This window comes from Porites lutea, chromosome 6 (assembly GCF_958299795.1).
Source record: "Porites lutea chromosome 6, jaPorLute2.1, whole genome shotgun sequence".
Classification (NCBI taxonomy): Eukaryota; Metazoa; Cnidaria; class Anthozoa; order Scleractinia; family Poritidae; genus Porites; species Porites lutea.
Genome location: NC_133206.1, coordinates 34,711,480 through 34,730,737, shown reverse-complemented (window position 1 = coordinate 34,730,737; position 19,258 = coordinate 34,711,480). Strand labels below are relative to the sequence as shown.

Genomic DNA, 19,258 nt, shown 5'->3' with positions numbered 1-19,258 from the left:
GAGTGGGAAAGAGAAAAAGTCGCATGGTGTCTCGACATAATGAGCGAGACAAAGCAGCTAGCGTAAAAGCCCATCATTGAGTGACAAATGCTCAATGACCTTTTATGACCTGGCGAAAGTTGTGTGAAGTGATTCGATTTGTTTTGATCCTTTGTCTTCTTTTTAAATGTTCTAATCCCTTGAGCCTGAATTTATGACTCATAGGCCAGCAACACGGATGTTGTAAGTCCCTCGTTCTTTTGGAGGATAATAATCAATCGATCGTGTGTGTTCAAGTCAAAAGAAGTTAAATGGGCGACATTTTTATGATACTTCCTCATGAGATCCCCAGCGCGACGGTTTACATAGGACGCTGGAACGATATAATGGCATGGAAGATGAGATGAAACCCCCTTTAATACTCTATATGAGGACACAAAAAAAAGCAAACATTGGTTCTACAACGTAACTTTACCAGACTTTAATAGGTCAATTATACAAAATTCCGCTAATAGCCTGGTTAAAACCTAGGAAAACTGGGTACGAGATTGTCCAAATTAGCCTGCAATCATGCCCTCTCTATATATATATGTCTGATTTCTTTATCTTCAAAAGAGCAAATTAATTAAACAAAAATGATTCATAGGTCTAGTGTTGATCGGGCCAATATTGAAAAAGATACAGCTAGTCAAAACTTGGAAATTGACTAGGAGATGTTATGACCTCGCACGGGATTTCCGGACACTTTTGAATACTGTATCTCGTTCAATATTGAGCCGATAAACGGCATCAAACTTCAAATTTTGTAAACGTTGTTGTGCTCTCTCCGATTACAGTAAACTTCTGCTTATAAGCTGTGGACTGATACAACTTTGTAAGGGGTTTAAGGGGGCTTACATCTGTGGGTCTTATATGTATATCTGGACTAAAACTAAAGCGTTTCAAAACAACTGACATAGCAGTGCTGATCAAAATATGTTTTGAATTTACTCGCTTTTTTAAGCTTCAAAACGTCTTAAAATGGAATTCAAAAAATAAAATCCATTTCAATACAAACTTGAGGGAGGCTTAAAACCAAATGTATTTTTTTGTTGTTGTTTACAGATGAATGGGTCTATAACTGTGATGGGGTGCGGCAGGGATAGGGGGCTTAGAAGCAGCCGTTTACGCTACGTGGTCTTGTGTTGATAATCCCATATGAAATAAACGGTCTCTTATCCAGTTTTCTCGGTTTAAGACCAGACAATATTGTTGATCTTGAACAGTCGACGTTACAGTGTTTATCAATGTTCATCGTGGAGGAGTAGAAACAGTGCGCTTTCCCACGCGGAAATAGTGAGAATCATGACTACAAACACTGCACAAGGAACTGTTTTAAGATTGGCCGTTCTCGTTACCCGATCACTGAACGTGCCGCGACATGAAACACTTTGCACAAGAAGATTCGATCAGACAGGTTAGCGTTAATTCTTTGTAAATATTTTCTTATATTAAGTAGTTAGTTTGGTGGTATTTTAGTCAGTGCACCCTATTAGGGGGCCTTATCAGGCCAGCTAGAAGACCAGACTCTTTTGAATAAAGTTCATCATCATCATCGTTCTTTACGAAACGTCCTATATCGCTTGAACGATAACTCTCACTAACTGCTCAACGATATCTACTTGTTAGTCAGCCTGTTGCAGGCGTTCAGATCGTACAGCGTGGGCGAAAAATTGACGAGGACACAAAAAAACGATGAAAGACTAGAGAGGGAAAAGTCTCACCCGGTTTTCCGCGCGTACGATTTAACTCGCACCCCACCATCTGAGCACCGCGCTCTACTATCTGAACGCACGGAACAGGCTCCTGGTTAGTCAATATTATATCTACTCTTAAGGCAAACTATTGCTCCCGTTATATCACCATGTGCTTCCGATTACTCTTCCAACTTAATTTAGTGCGGAGTCCAAGCCCACCGAAACAGATTTTCGGAAGTTAGAAGACTCTACTTGTCAGATCACTATTTAGTGGGGTGTTTCCCTATAAAATGATTCGGATCATGATCCGTGATCCATAATCTTTTCTCGGATCAGGGTAAATCAAATAAACTGATGAATCCTTTGCAAGGGTGGATTCGTCAGTTCCTTTGATGTGCGATGATCCGAGTGATCTCGGATCAGTGGTTCTGATCATCCCAGCGGAACACACCCTTCTTTTCACGTTACCTCGCCTTAGCTTGCAGGTTCAATTCTCGATCCTTAGTTAACAGTCAAATGTACGGTCACATGTTAAATATTCACAAGAGTGTAGGATGTTACTTATCTGAAACTTGAACAATCACGAACGCGCCCGAATGGACGAAATAACCAAGCGTATTTTTCCGGATTCTTACAGCCAACGCCCTTTTAAATCGAAAACCATGATGTTGCATTTGCCGAATTTAACGCTATCTGTGGTTTGAGTCATCGATCAGAAAGTGCTTGAACCGCATCAAACGGAAATATAGCGCGACTTTGTCTGGTGTCCCCTAGCACTGTCATGCTAGGACCCTTCATCGCTATCGACGTTTAGTTCTTCGTTTTCAGGCACCTTTGGAAGTGATGTCCTCCACGCATGACCGTGGAGAGAAAATCGTATTTCGGGACAAGACACTGATCGCGCGCGCATTTGAGGTTTGTCCACGCGCTGGACTTCAGGTGAGCCGGGAGGCTTTAATTTCCCATTTACCCCAATTTTTTGTAAATGAGCTGTGTAAGAGTGCATGCTGTCTTTAACAGTCGCAAATGGAAAACTTTTTCTCTTCGGTCTGGGAGATCTGACTCCATTTGTAGCCGAGGAAAGATTTCTGTGCTCTCTAAGCTTTCTTCTCAGATCCATGACATTTTCTAACAGTTCGTCTCGTTTCTTTTCGTGGTTTAACTGAAGCGATTCCCCCGCCAGTTGGTAAAGAAATGTCTCCACGTCTATGGATTAGAATAAGAATGCAGAAACTTCAGAAAAGTAAACGTTTTTCGCGGTATCCATTTTAACTGATCAGTTTCTACTCGCTCTTAGGGTCCTATTAATATAGCTGTGTTGGTAATGAGCCGATTACTGACCGGGGATTTCTTGCACAGACTCAGTGCCTGATTTAAGGTCATTTGATGTAATTTACGAGTAGTCTCTCTTTTTTCTTACTCCGTCGAGCGAAACTTGCGAGACACGAAAATGACCACGCGAAGAAGGCGCTGAAGGCGCGGGACGGAAGAGGCGAGTGCACTCCCCGCACAAAATCTGAAGAAAAGAGAGGCTGCTCGCAGTCTACATTTCATGAAACCTTAACGCCTTTGCAAATGGTTTATAAGTGGTTATTCCGTAAGATCTAAATTCCAGACGAAATCACCTTATCCTCCAGATAAGGCAGTAATCTTCCCAAATATATAACCAGGAACCATAACAGGGATAGAAGACCGTAACTAGATATCCTTTCGAGTAATGGGGTTGGTTGCATCGAAATAGCCAAATGTGTTATTTCTAGCAAAAATTGTGCCGCGCAAAGGATAAAAAAATGGCGTTAGAAATTACCTCCGTGATGACAAAAATATAATTTATGTACCTCCTATTGCCTCCTCTGAATTTGAGGCGGGACCCTGAGTAGAACCTCCTTGACCATAATGCTAAATGTAAGGACTGTGAATGTGATTCTGCTTATGTTAAACACCGTAGTGACAGTGTTTATGACAAATCAAAGGCGGTGGTCGTTGAAGTGAGCACACGTGTGTTTAGCTGCTCAGCTGCAGAAAAGCACTTTTTTCCTGACTGCACTTTTGAGCAAGGAAAGATCATGAAAAAAAAAATGTAGAAGCATTAAGTTAACCGCTCCATATTTATTTGAAAATTGATGAATCTCTCCTGCTTTCTACTTTTTTTTACCTTAATTTAATTGCAGTTATTTTCTTTTCGTATCATTCTTGTCCTGCCTAGACTAGCTCCAGCTGTTTGAAGTGCCAGGACACTTGTAAAAATGTTCCTTAGAAAATTTATAATAAAATCTTGAAGTCTTGAAATCTTCAAATCCAGTGACGAAGATATGTCGGAAATTCGGACGTGCGATGAATCATATCCCGTTCGGACGAAGTCGATAAACAAGGAAAGTTCACAACAACAAATTAAATAATTATGACTAATTTTCGTCAAATATATCTTCGAGTGTATGATAAACACAGCTTCACCAGCTTCAAACAGCGTCTACCGCCAGAATTTCACGGAAATAATACCGTAAATATGATAATTTTCCTGTTTAAATTAATCCTTGGCAGCGTGGGGCAGTGGTCTAGGAGCCGACCTTCCGTGAAGATGGACCAGCTTCTCTGCTAAGCCTTTTTTGTTGCCGTTGTTGTATTTTTTTTTAGTTTTTTTTTTTCACCTTGGCTTGTTTCCCTTTATTCTTACTGCTGACTCATTACAGCTTCGCGAGGTTTTTACGATATACGTATTTCTAGTAATATTAAAATAACAATTAGCTTATTCTTCTACAGTACATGTATTGCCTCCCGAGATATGAAGCGGTTGGAAAGTTAAGAGAGCACGCAAATTAAGTCATAAAACGATCGCCCAGGGGATCGTCCATCTCCTGAAATTCGACACGAGAGTCGCGCAGTACAATTTTACTTGTTCCCCACTGACCGCCGCGCTCTACCATCTGAACGCCTGGAACAGGCTAGCCGCGCAAATTCGCCGGTTCCCGCGCGAGTTTGTGACGTTGAACGTTGTACATTTGTCATGGTTCCTTAATTTGTTTAATTCTAAACATAGCACATTTGGCTAGTTCGATAGAACCGCGTGGAACCCACGCTTGCGGTCTCCCACCCCGATTACGGCTCCTGATATAACATGCAAATGCTGCAAAAGTTAGCCTCCCACGAAGATGTTTTAAACGGAGTCCTCTAAAAACGCCTGCGTGGGAGGCTTCTTGAAAGTCAGCAAAGCGTGAAAATCGTCGGCTTTAGAGTTCCGCTCTCCTCCGCAGAGACTCCTGCTGGGTTACAGTTCTGTTTTCTTTGACTTACGCATCCGCAAAAAAAGAAAGCCCGGCCGTCTGGTTGCAATTGAGGGTACAAGAAAAAAGGAGTGTGTTTGTGAGGCGGGGGTTTACCTTCAGTTCTTAATAACAAAATATGGCTGTAAGTTCTACGTCAATGGAAAAGCAAGCAAAACATCAAAAGTTACTAAGCGCTTCTTCGCTATGGATCTGTTCATTGTGAAAATCTTTTATCATTATCGTGGAAAGTTTGGGAAAAAAACATGTTGTTGCAAGATTTTAGTGAAGTCCACATGTGTTATCATTTTTCAATCGCCCATAAACTCCGGCACGTGCAAAATTGAACGCACGAATATTGTTATTGTTGACCTTTTGATTAAGTAGATTGCACTCCTATTGAACTGCACTGCGTAATGAGCGGTATCGCGCAAACGAAGGAGAAGGAGAGCAAAAATAGGCGGTCTAGAAGAAATTTATTTTCATACCTTGTGTAAAACTTTGTTTTGAAATAAAAACAAAACTGAGGTTTCTCAAAAGCAAACGAAATGTCAAGCTGTATTTACATGATAAAACTAACATGAAAACTACTTTCTTATTCAAATTGACCATTTGTATTCGTCATCATTTATGGTATTTACCTACAAAATGAAACTACAAACGATAGTGAATTCTAATCAGCTCCTTGATCAACGTTGAATACATAATGTTAGAGACTTCAGAGTCCAATTTTCGTTATAACTTGCAGGAAGGCAAAAGTTCTTGGTTTTATTACTGACTTCCTCGCAAAAGTAGACGCACGAGGAAAAAGAATTGGGGTGGCATTGTAATCGCATATTTTAGTCTCGAGTCAATAATATGGCACCAGGGGTTTGGCAATGATAAAATGTGTCTCCTTCCCTTGGATAAATTAAATGAATAATATGATTAAGGAAACAATGGATAAATGGAAAAGTACGATAAGAAAAAGGATATTTCCTGGAATTTTCACTACGGAGAAAAGTGAAAGAAAAAAAGAACAGAGACTGATTTGCCACGAGAAACAACGAAACAAAATGTTCCCTGTCCTCGTGTCACACAAAAGAAACTAATTTGTATTCTCAAAAATAAACATCCGTTCCCAGAAGAGCGCTAACTGAAAAGGCGCGGAAATGTTCGGCACATGCGGAAAGCCGCTCTCATACGACAAAAATAATTCTGTGATCGCATTATTGTTTATAGATAATCAAAAGCTATACAGAAAAAAAAGCAATTCATCTTAGGGTACATTGAAATGATTATTTGTGTTCCTCTTTTCTAGGGAAAATCACTTCATTTGTTGCTAATGGTCTTAATAAACGTTTCGAAAGGAAAACAGTACGGGAGTTCGTAACTGCTTAGATCACGCTATAAAATTTTTCATCTCGGCCGCTCAGAAACTTTTAGCCTGGGGTCTCTGTAATCAGCAAAATCCCAGGTTCCAATTAAAAAATAAAAGGAAAATTTATACAAACTATTTCGATATAAATTTTTCCACCTCCCGCCGTTTTATTGTCTCGGAAGTATCAATTTATTAAAATCCCTTAAGTCAGAACTCCACAATATCGCCTTTTCCGTTTTCTGTGCTCTTGTACGAAGAGATTAACTGTGAAGGGATTCACAGATCTGTTATGTTTGTATATATGTTTGTCCGTATTTCATACCAAGGAATATTGTTAAAAGCTGTTCGAACAATTTTAAGTTTTTAAAATGGCCGTCTGTTGATTACTGAGTTTATACGATACATACTACGCGAAGAACTGCAAGATATTGCTCTCAATGGAAACATTATTGTGTATCTTGTCAACCGAAGGAACGGTTTAATCCTGATGAAACTTTAATATTTGATATGAACAGATCCATTGTTTACAAAAGTTTCACGCACGCAAATGGCTGACAGACGATTTTCGCGTTTAGAGACTCTGTCGTAGCCATTATCGCTCTATTTCGATGAAGAGCGGAAAATGCGAGTTTCAGAAAACTTCCAATATCTGTACAGTATTCATTTGGCAGACAGGTCACCTACCTCGGAGCGTTGAAAAAATTTCATCGTCTAATTCTTGTTCATCGCTGTCATCTGATGAGCGACTCATCATGTTCGACAAGTAAATTTCCCGCGAATATCAGCTGAAATTGACAACTGGCCAAGACAGTTTGCTCTCCGTCGTCATCCCTCTTCAGTCGATCTTCTGGGGTCTTGGGTAATCAGTTGTTCGATGAATATTCTTAAACTCTTGTTTCCGCTCGACCAGTTCTTTGGTTGATTTAACTGTGGCAAAAGAAACCTCTGGCTCTTGACGGAGGTATAGTGGGCACTACCGCACGATTACGCAAAGCTTGGCCCTTTAAAAATACTCACAGTTTCAAAAGATCATAGAGACACTCCGACATACACGTCTAGATTCGACTAAAGCATCCGTGAGCGCCCACGGTTCCTTACAGATGATGAGCACTTGTAAAATTTCAACGGAGGCTCTCACGTTGCCTGTCAAAAATTGAAACGGAAAAACCAATTTAAATTGCAAAATATTTCACTGGCTGTCACGGTAGTTGATTTTAACACGTCACCCACTAAAATTATTTCGTACTTTCCTGAGTCCCCAGGAGGATATTTAATCCTAGAGTGCAAATAAAGGTCTGCCAACAGTAACACTGACAGTCAACATTAGCGATTTGTTTTACAAGTGGTTCTACTATCCAGCGATCCAAAAACACGAAAATCCGATCTTGTATTAATTACCAAAAGCAATTTTTAACAGTATCCATTTTTTTTTTATTCTCGACGGGGAAAATAAGCAAACCCAACTTTTTCTACAGACTCAAGCATCATGCATCAGACATCAGTATAAATAATTCAAAAGCCGGGCTTTTCTCTTGCGTGGTACAGAACGGAAATTACCTGTACTTGAAAATATCTCAAGAAGAATTTTTGTGATTTGTAAAGACAATTCAGCGCTGTTTTTTGATGAAACAATGCCTTTTATTGTGAACAATACTCCGGTGTTGAAGCGGTATAGGAAGGGTATTTCTGCAAATTTTGTTAATTGAGCGTGGGTGATATTTTTGTCATTTTTAGACAAGCTTTTGAGATAAGCAGACAAAAAAAACAGCCAAAAAAAAATAATGCGATAAAACAGAGGACTGTTTTGAGAGGGAGCCCAGTTGAATATAACACCGTCTGTTGAATAAAAAAATCTTTTACGCTTATGGTCTCTCGCTTTCTTCAAAGGATTGTTGCATATTTGCATATCAAAAGACAAAATTTGTTTCTATAGCAACCATCCAATACTCTTATTTCATGCGGGACAGTCTACTTGTACTGAGACAAAGAAAGAAATCAGGGACAATTTGCTCAGGTATCTGTGGCTTTGAGAAAACTGGTCACTTTATGAGTAGAAACGGAGTCTCGCCGCCACCCACACAGCCAAAATCTTGACCATTGCTCCCCCTTCCCCCTTGTCATTTCTCCGAGTTCAAAGTTATCGAACACTTCAGCAGATGATATTTATCCAACGAAGATAGAAAAACAAATTTCGCAGTGTTATGGGGGATTAGGTTTTTTCCATTTTCCCAAAGTCTTTAAGACTTTAAAAAATGTTATAAGAAAAAAGAGAGTAGGAGAAAGTCAGGGAAATTAGTTACTCATTTTAATAAGGGAAATTCAGCGAGAGCCTTTTCACTCACGTGACCATCAGCTATGCGAATTTCATTAATAAAGAAGGTAATTACATGACAAAAAGATTCACAAGATTAGTTTAGGACAGCAACATGGCTGCCTCTTCATTGTTTTGGGACACCAATATGGCGAACGTGACGTCATTGAAAACGCTTCATAGCAATTGCGAGATTTTTTATATTTTGTAACAAAGAGAAAGCTGTCTTACCTTTTTAGTGTCCAGTATAGTGGTCACGTGCACTTAGCCAGACTCGTACCCAGCCGAGTCGCTATTGATGTGTTTTTGGGGTGCGAGAAGATTTGGGTTGTCCAACCCCTCCCTTCCCAGCTCCCCCTTGTCCGTCACAGGGTTAACAGAGAAAAAACTCCGTTCCTGGCAAAGTCATTATAGAGAAGAAATCATATACTGACTCCAAAAAGGGCTAAAATGTGAAAAGCCAAGAGACTATTAGGGACTGGCTGTAGTCGCTGAATTATCTAGAAGCTTTCAGTGGTAAAACACCAAATTGCTGTGGCGAAAGAGTTTTTATTATTGTCATCCAACGTCTTCCAGGGTTAGAATGGCTTAAACGGTATACATGTTATTAAAAATTAGATATAAAGTATCCTTCGCTCAAAATATCCATAGTTTTAGAGTGTATGGTAAACTATGCTTCTTACAGTTTTTAGTGTAATTTTGGACATGTCCAGGGAGACCTGGAAGAATCCCGGTACGTTTTTTGGCAGATAAGCAGTATGAGCAGTATTAGATAAAGACAAACTCGATTTGGTCTTATCAGCGTTTATTCCTCTCAAGATTGCAATCGACCGAAGATACACTAGAGATATAAAGACCTCAAGTTAGCCCCTTTTATTTAATTGCAAGGCGTATTCAAGATGTAACTGAAAGATATTCTATTGTACGAGGAATGAATCATTGTTAAGAAGCTGTAAGTTATTTTTGTAAACTATTTTAAATCAAAATTTGCACGATATAAGATACTGACGAACAAAAATATACAGGTTATCCTATTTCGTCAGGCGCGGATCTAGGACAAACACTGACCGATTTCCTAAACGAGTGCGGAAGGCGCAAGATTCTAGGGGGGAAGGGTTGGGGGAATGCAACCCCTTGAAATTTTTTAGATTTTAACTACCTGAAGTGCCCTTTCTTGGGTTTCTGAGTCATTCAGACAGGATATCGGCCACTTACATTCACCTTGAACGAAGCCTTGCCACTTGGAAAGTTTTTTATTCATCAAAAATATATCTATTATGAAAAATCTGACCGATTTCCGTAAAACGGTGGAAAACCGGTGTGGATCCGCGCCTGCTCGTAATCTTTCCTGTTCATAAAGGAGATTAAGATAAATAGTGTCGCCAAGGTTTTGCAAGTTCTAAGGGCAAACGTTTGTCTCTTTGCTTACAGACAATCTTTGTTCAGCCATCGACAGCTCATAGACAACCACTACTGTGGAGGCAAAATCTCGGCTCTGTGTGTAGCCTACAAAACAAGTCTAGCTACGGCTACGCCCGGCCTGGATGAGACCGAAAGAGTAGTTCTTTTTAGCATGAAACAGCGCAGTATGTCTTAAACCGCAAAGTCACTGTGTCCCTTTTTGGCCACTGAAAAGATCTACATCTTCAAAAAAAGCACTTTCTCTACTTTGCAAGTCAAGTGCATGTACAAAAATATACTGTAATCTTTACTCTAATCAAAAAAATCAATACCTCGTAAATCGGATAAAATACAGTCAAAACTCTATTAAATGGCCTCCCTTGGAGAACAAAGTGGTGATCTGATCGAATTAGGTTACTTAAATCACTTAGAGAGAAATTTTGTTCTCAGTTCGACTGAACCGTTCCGCCTTTGGTGTCTACTATGCAATGTAAGAAATATAGTTAAACAAAGGTTACTGTTGTCCAGAAAACTTGTATTTCTGGTAATCAAAGCGAAGCAGATCATCTTCGATTAAACACGATATATGAATAGTTATAATAATAATACAATCGGGTAATACTTATTTTTATACTAATACTAATTCTACTATTACTAATAATAATGATTCAATTTTTAACGGAAAAACAAAAGAAGCTTAACTAAAAAAGAGTTCATAGCAATGTAGATAAAACAATTTGAAGCCTAGACGCTAAATTAAAAAAGCAATTTACGAACACCATACATACTTCAAGTCTTCAAGGTAATAGAGAGATTGAGCGTCGCGTTTAAGGCAAACAGCAAACGTGAATTTGTACCACGTGATCAAGTTTTCCAGTCTTTCACTATTCATTATATCGAATTATAACTAGACGAAAATCGGTACATTCACGCCAATTCTATCAAGAATTTTTTTAAGCTGTTTTTATCTGCTCATTTCTCATCTTGAAAATTTATCACCTTGAATCTCACGTTTGCCGTTTGCAGTAAACGCGACTTAATCTCTCTTATGTAAATTACACGTAAAACTCGTCTTCGATAGAACTACCACTGTGGTTTGTGGCTAAGAACAACCTAAAAAACTTTCTACGAGCATGCAAGAGGTATTTATTACTTCAGAAACTGTTCTCAGTCACAAACGAAGTTTGAAAAAGTAGTCAACAAACCACTTCCACAACGCCGGACATCACTCACATCGTGCATGTTCTTCTTCTGAGTCCAAGTAAACAACACACTGACTGGGCCCCCCTCTTCACTACTAGTACCCAGCAGCACCCAACAAAGATTTTAGGCAGTGATACAATAATCGAATCAGTTGAGACAGTGCTGCAAAAACAAGTAGAAGGCACACTGCGGCTGGCAAAAATCCAAGAATGATTATCTCGATCCACTGCAGAAAGTGGAATAGGTTTTGGGTAGTTTCTGCAGGATCTATTCCCTCGGAGATGTAGGTGGCTTTAGCTAAACTGAACGAACAAATAATGGTCAGGCTCATTAACGAGATGCCCTCACAGACGTTGACTTTATTGTCTTTGAATGGTTTCGTTGTAAGGTGATGGACAAAAATCAAGAGACATACGCAATTAAGGCAAACGAAGCGTATGATGGGGTCAGTAGTAAACGTGTGGATAGTCAGCAGGATCAACCTTCGGCCAGTCAGTACGCTTTCCCAATACAGGGTGCTACGGCCACCATTGCAGGCTTCACGAAATGGACCGTACAGGGCTTGCTTGATTTCTTCTGCATCGTCTGCATCTTCACCGTTAAGCAATTTCTGGCTTTCTGTTCTTCGGTATCGGAGGAACAGCATATAAAAAAGGGAAGGCAAAGGGAATGCACAAGACAACAGAAATTCCTTGGCAGTCATTTTGTTCTTGGCAAGCATCAGTGATCCCCAGAAAAGAACCAACACCAGAGGGATGATAAAAGACACCATGAATGCGATTAACAAGTACTGCCACCACTGCCAACACTCGATGTTCCCATCTAAAAAAAGACGCCAATCCTTCTCAATAGGAACACAGTGCATCAACTTAAGGGTTGTATCTGTCAACCTCTCGTATCCAAGCAAAAGTGTTTCCAGGACAGCAGCGAGATATAGCGTAAGTGAAGGTGAGGAAATGAACCTGGTGTGACTGACAGCTCGATGGAAGGAATAAATAAAACCAATAGAAAGCAATGTGCCCAGGAATTTTGAACACATAAATAGTTCCTTGGTGACGACAGTGAGACCTGGGAATGGGCAACCAATGCCACCATTCAATTTCTTAACCTGGAAATTAAAGATAGCCATAATTGGGGGAATAATTGGTACCATATGCAGAGTTTTCTCAGGAGATGTTATCATCATCAGCTCGGCTACTTGGTAAAAATAGAAGACAATTTTCAGATAACCAGAATCGTGGATTTTGTCCTCAGGTACCTGCAGTTGATTTTTAAACCAAAGAGTCTGCTTATACAATATCGATAAGACAGGAGGTTTGAATATAAAGTACAGTGCAAATACGATCACATAGATGGAAGTCACCACCCAAAACCAGTGATCGTTACAACTGTTTCTCTTTCTACATGAAGTTGAATAGAGTTCCTCGCTATACCCGTCAGAACATCTACCACATAGGACGCCCGTTCTGTTTCCATGACAAGCATTGTACTCGTGAGGGCTGAACTGGCTTGGACTGCTGCAGTATTCCAGAGGACAGGGAAAAAATTTCAATGTTGGAGGAATTGTCTCAGCTATTAATCCCCAGAAATTTGCTTTAGCCCGGACATTTCCATTTTCACAGGATGCTCCGTAAGGACACTTAAGGCACTTGGTTCCTTTGCTAAAATTCAAACCTTTTGGAATTCCTGTCTCCAGGAAATAAAACTTATCACTACACTCTTGGCAAAATAGTTTGATGTGATTGGCCTTCATCCAGCACGTCGAACGTCCCTCGGTCAACTCAAAACCTTCAATTTTTCTAATAAATTCGAGTTTGACTCGTCTTTCCGGCGGGCATTGTAACGAAGAAGTGCGATCAATTTGGAAGGAACTGCTCTTAGTAGCTGCCAGAACAGGATAAAGTTTTCTGTTTAGCTTTGCGATGAAAGACGATTTTTTTATAATCACGGGACCAGCGCTATCAGAATACAGGAAACATCCATAACTCAGGACTTTTTCAGGTTGAATGGTGTTAGATATATGGTTTAAACGTGTTTGAAGAAAGGTGCTCTCTACGACACTAAGGCTGCCGTAACCCGTTTTCAGATAGACATGCCCTCCTAATGTCAAGCCTTCGTTGTTTCTGAACGAGCAGTTTCTCAAAGTGACGTTTCCATTAAGAAAATTCAGTGCTCCTGAGATACCGACGTTATTCTCGAATACGCATTTTTCAAATATCACCGGTGTTTGGAATGTGTTATTCCACAAGAATTCACTGCTGTTGTTCTCTTTGAAACATTTTGGAGGATCTTCGTCGGGAAATTCAACACCTACAGTTGCTCGGTGGTCCATTCGATACACAAACTGGGAATTGTTTATAAACCTGCAGTTCCTTATAGATATTAGTCCTTTTACATTCTTTTGCATAGCTACATAAAGTACGCCGTTGTGGATTCCTTGAAAGGTAACGTTGTACAGAATTACCCTCGCCTCAATGAAATGTTTTTGGAGTGACCTGCCTGTCACCTGCAATGAAAACCTGATTGCATCACCGATACCTCGCGTCTCGCTGCCTCCTTCAAAAAGAGTGTCATTAATAAACAGTGATTGGCTGCTTGGTGCACAAGTGAGTGCGTCTAGACAAGGCAGTATTGTCATTCGTATACCAACTCTATTGTTCCGCAGTAGACAACGATGTAAAGACACCTTTATATTAGAAACGTTAGGCGACAGGTTTGGAGGACCACTGGCTGCAAAAGCATAGCCATAAGTAGAGTCAATGGTCACCTGATTTAGTCGAACGTCAAATCCACCATACACAAATATGGAATTCTCGTTGTTCAGAAAGGTGGTATTCGATACTGACAACATCCCGGTGGTAAATAGGTTATTTACTTTAAAGGATAAAGCGAAGCCATTCAATTTGTGACCAAGTTCGCGAAAAATAGAATCGGTAACAAAGCACGAGACATGCACCATATTTCTCAAGGTGGGTGCCTTAATGTACACAGCGCCGGTACTATATCTGTCCTCTGAAGTTACTTTGAACCGACCAACCCTGTCCTGAAATACACTTCTCAAGATTTTAAGAGTGAAAATTCCATTTGACAAATTGGCAATGAGCGATTGGGTATTGTTCAGGAACTCAGTATCGGAGATAACAATTGAAGAATTGGTGCAGATTCCAGATTCTCCTTGTGCAACAACAACCGCCGCGGAACAGTTGATAATTTTACAGTTACTGATAGCAATATTGAAGCAGCTCACTTCGTTTAAAACGAATGCCTTGTTATGGAATACAAGGTTTGAGAACGTTATCCGCAAAAGTTGGTTTTTATCATGTTCAAAAACTAGACCATAACGTAGTTTGCAGGAAATATGGGCCTTTGCATGCCAACCCTGTATCGTCAGACTTATACCTATGCGTTTCAAAACAAGTTTCTTTTGACCAACCGTCTTTTCGCAGCTGTAAGGATTTGACTCACTGCCTCTTCCATCAAGGTAAACTTTTCCTCCAGCTTTGACTTTCAGTAACGCTCCAAGAAGAGTATGGCATGGCTCAGCCACAGAACCACAGTTAGGTGAGTCTTTGCCAGTGTGATGGGAAACAAAAAGACGATCTCTCGACTCGTTATCTTCCCCTAAAGGATGAAAAAAAAAAAAAGGGTCCGCGCGTATTTCAGTCGTGTTTTACAAAACTAAAGCTTGAGTAAGAATTGGCGCCAATAAAAAAGCATGGCGACTACCGTATTATAACAAAACTCGAGGCAACTGATTACAAATGTTAACATCGATTCGCATTTATTATAGCACGATAACACGTACTAGCGAGATCGTGATCACTTTTTGCTGTGCTTTGAACAGGTTGAGAACAACTGGGCAAGGAGGAAAGAGTTGATAACAGTGGAGAGATAGAGAGAGAGAGAGAGAGAGAGAGAGAGAGTATCAGAAAACATATTGATTCGTCACGTTTGGACGCAATGGATTAGGAAATATGTTAGAAGCATTGATGCAAGGACAAAGTTGATAGAGATGGAGCGAAACGTGAAAGGATAAGATCTGGTGCTCTATAGAGGCAAGTGTTTGAAGTTGAGTATAGAGAATTTATGGAAGCAAACTGGAACTCAAGTGACCGGTGTTGAAGCCGACTTCAAATTAAGGACGAGAACAAGTTGAACCGTAATGTCGAAGTCGCCCTCCTTGTTAATGCCAACATTCCCAGCTTTTTTAATATAACGCCATTGGACATTGAGTTTCCCGCCAAAAATCCGGCATGCAGCACCAGGTTATCCTGGATGGGCATTTCACATTAGTTTATACATATTAAGTATAGGGGACAGTTTACATGAAGTAGAGCGGACCGATGTTGATCATAGCCGTCATAATTAAATCTTCCAAAAAATAATGATTAATTAGATTTTCCTAAAAATGGGGGCTCCGCACTGGCGCACCTTAACAGTTGTAAAACAGTCATGAGTAAACGGTTCTGAGTCTGCAAGAATTAGGAAGTTTAGGTTTTTCGCAGAAAGTAGCCTGTGTGGCAGGCGTTTGAAAGGGAAGGGAAAGGGAGTTTTAGGCGTTCCGTTCCCCTCCAAACGCCTGCCACGCAGGCTACCCAGAAAGCGGCCGGCTTAAAAACGCAATGGCGTTTAGTGTAGGAGATTTTGGGAACCACAAGTGCACCAAAGACGAAATACGACGGACGTAAGAGCAAACGCGTTATTCTTGAATTTAAGGTAGCCTAGCAACAAGCAAGTCTTAAGAACGGCATTCAAGAAAGAAAAGGTTACATACCAGTGATTTCAAGTCCATTTTCACCCAAGGTTACATTTCTCTTCCCTTCTTGGAAATCGTCTCCTGTCGAAAACATGCAACAATAGAACCTATTTAACATCGATAAATCTAAATAGCACCGGAATGTATAATAAGATGTTTAACCATTAAAGGCCCTAATAGTCAAGAAGTAAAAAAAAATTGTACTTGTCTAAAATTTTCTTTTTGTCTTTTCTTTCCGGCTCCTACTTACGATGTTTATCATCTCAGCATTGCTTAGTTATTCTGCGCGCGTCCACTGAAACATCTGTCATTTCTAGTACCTGCGTAAACTTGTTCAGCATAAATCAAAGTGCAAGGAATAAACGCGTTTTTCTTAAACTTGTGATAGCTAAGCAACATTTAAGTATTAAGATTCGGATTCTATAAAATCGAGAATAAGGTTACTAACCATTTTCAAGACTATTTTCCGCATCCAAGGTTACATTCCATTCCCCTTCTTGGAAATCATCTCCTGTCAAAAACGTATAACAATGGAACTGAAATGAAACTGGGGAAAAGCTGCACTGGAAGGGCAAGTACCTGGGAAAAGATCGCGACGTAGGCCAAGAAGGAGATAGGGAGATTGCATCAAAGACTGATGCTGTTAACGCGTGAGTTAACAAGCGAAAAATATAAATGTCTTACCTGATAATTCCTTTCCTATTCATCCCTTAAGAAATAACAGTCTAATTGCCTTAAAATCGGTCCAAGTAAAGAACCTTGTGGGACACCACAATTAATAGAAAGATAGTCTGATAGAGTGCCATATACGTAAGTACTCTGAAAGCGATCTGATAGGTATCATTTGAACCAGTGAACTGCATGCGGTTCGCGACCATAAAGTTGCAGGTTTTTCGACAATATGCCTAGTGTGGTCAAACTTATCAAAGGATTTCTTAAGATCTAGAAAGAGTAAACTGTTAATTAGGCCATCAGCAATATTTAAGTACCAGTTGTTAGTAGCTTCAAACTTTTAAGTTTCGTTGTTAGCCAGGGAGCATAATAATTTCTTACTTTCCTTTTACGCTTTGGTGCATGGAAGTCACATTTCCCAGGCACGATTTGGATTTCCTTCCAAATGAACTAGGTGCCAGGGTGCTAAGCTAAGGTCAGCGTGGAATGAATTAGTATCAAAAATTTTAAATTGTCGCGACTTCACAATCTTTGGTTTCCTTTTGGGAGTACAAAATTTTGTAACTCCATAGATAATAAATGTTTTTCAACGCAACCACGTGTAGTTGAAAAGCTGTTTAATTACGGTTCGTAGCACTCTTTTCACATTTGTGTCAACCTTTTGTTCTAATTTCTCAGTCCTTTAATAGAGGTTACGTAACTACATTTGATATACGCTATGAATATTTGTTTCTGTAAATATCGATGTAGAAGCATTTTTGGCTATCTCGCCTTTTGGACAGCCGTTGTCTTGTCGGTGACCAAACTTATTATAAGTTCCTAGATTAGTCTAAAGCTCTAATCCTCAGAGCTCGATACACTGCATTCGATCGACGAGTACGTTCCCCGTTTATTTTGTCCCAATGGGTTTTTTACCGGTTTGTCGCGTTCCAGATTATTTAAATGTTTGTTTGTGTAGAAATTATATTATTTCTGTATTTTTTTGATATTACTTCTAAGATCATTTGTATTGTTGAACTGTATTGCTAAGATATCTTGTCAATAAAGCACGCGCTGGTCCATTGTGTCCATTAGGCTCCCAGCAAGAGTCACACTCCATAGTTTTCATTTGTGCTTTGCGCGCTGTGCGGATGGCAGTAATGAAGAGAATGGTCACTAATTCCGATTTCAGTGACAAACCCAAGAATGCGCATAATTTTCCTTGTTATTGGTTACGAATAAATCAATAGTAGGCGCGGATTTTTCAGTGATTCGAGTGTTCACATTAATAAGTTAGGGGTATTAGTTAAGGTTAAAAATTTCCAGAAGATTCTTTGCAAGGGATTCTAGTGGGAAGACAGCCACATAAAAATTACCACCTCCCAAAATATTCACCTCTAGCCCCAGCGATTCGATTTGCTGTACGAGAAATTCAAACTCTCATGGTGGCGGTTGAAACCACAGTGAAACTTAGAACTCACTTTCACTGAACTCTGTTGAAGTGGCCAAGAGGCACTGGCAAAAACCGAGCAATTCTAAGGAAGGGCCACAATGCATCATACCACCAACGAGCAGGAATTTAAAGGAGTTACTTATTTCCCGCGTCACGGGCCAATTATATATACCGTAGGTGAGAACAGTTTTCTAAAAGTTATTGTGCTATTGAGGCTCATGAATATTCTACCTTCCTCAGGGCTATGTCGACTTATTTAGTACCAAATCCGAATAATTGTTTTTGATATTGTTTGAAACCGAGAAAAACAGAATGGCAAATAAAGGAAATTCAACTGCCTGAACCGAAACGACTCTCTTCCTTCCATGATATAACTGAAAAATTAGCCCATAAACCGTGACTAATTATCCTTTTCTGTATAAACTTTTGTAAAATTACAACCCGTTTCATTTTTTTTCTTTCTTTAATGGCAAAAAGCAACTGTAATATGGTGCTTAATACCCGCCAAAAATCAACTTTGGTACTCAACATTCAACTTGAGCGGCTAACATTAAGTTGTAGCACCCAACCTCCCGTTTCAACATTCAAAGTTAACAATTCAACAATTCTGACAATTGTTAGTAGCTTCAACCTTTTTAGTTCCGGTGTTAGCCAGGGAGCATAATAATTTCTTAGATTCTGAAAAAAAGCTGAATGTTGGTTGCACAACTTACATGTTGTGTATTTTCGTAGAATGCTGTGCGCTCAATTTTCAAGAATGCGTGATCATGTCAGTCGTGTCAAATGTTGAGAGTTTAAGTTGAATTATTAACTTGGAATGTTCAAACGTGAAGTTGAAAGTTGGGTGGTACAACTTAATGTTAGCCGCTCAAGTTGAATGTTGAGTACTAAAGTTGATCACTTGGCGGGGATTGAACACAATAAAGTTCCATTTCACTCATAAGCACCTCTTACCCAAACAGGAACGTATTATGATCGACTGACATGTATCTTGCGGTAATACCGTGAAGACGGAAAAATAAAAGAAGTTTTGACAGAATTAGGGCTAGGGGACACTTGCTGTATATCATAAGAAGCATTCATGAATCTCATTAGCGTGACTTTTTCTGAACGTGATAATTGAATACCCCGGGCTCAATACGAAAAGA

General features: G+C 39.7%; 2 protein-coding genes across 2 annotated transcripts; both read right to left on the bottom strand.

Moving 5' to 3' along the window:
- Positions 1–445: 445 nt before the first annotated feature.
- On the bottom strand, positions 446–7,504 carry LOC140941237 (uncharacterized). Its single transcript, XM_073390216.1, has 2 exons — positions 7,020–7,504; positions 446–2,921 (listed from the first exon to the last, which is right to left on the bottom strand). The coding sequence occupies exons 1-2, from the start codon at positions 7,087–7,089 to the stop codon at positions 2,500–2,502; spliced, it is 492 nt and encodes a 163-aa protein (XP_073246317.1). The 5' UTR covers positions 7,090–7,504; the 3' UTR covers positions 446–2,499.
- Positions 7,505–11,101: 3,597 nt separating this feature from the next.
- LOC140942219 (uncharacterized) lies at positions 11,102–16,405 on the bottom strand. Its single transcript, XM_073391184.1, has 3 exons — positions 16,327–16,405; positions 16,025–16,087; positions 11,102–14,871 (listed from the first exon to the last, which is right to left on the bottom strand). The coding sequence occupies exons 1-3, from the start codon at positions 16,403–16,405 to the stop codon at positions 11,345–11,347; spliced, it is 3,669 nt and encodes a 1,222-aa protein (XP_073247285.1). The 3' UTR covers positions 11,102–11,344.
- Between the last annotated feature and the right edge of the window lie 2,853 nt (positions 16,406–19,258).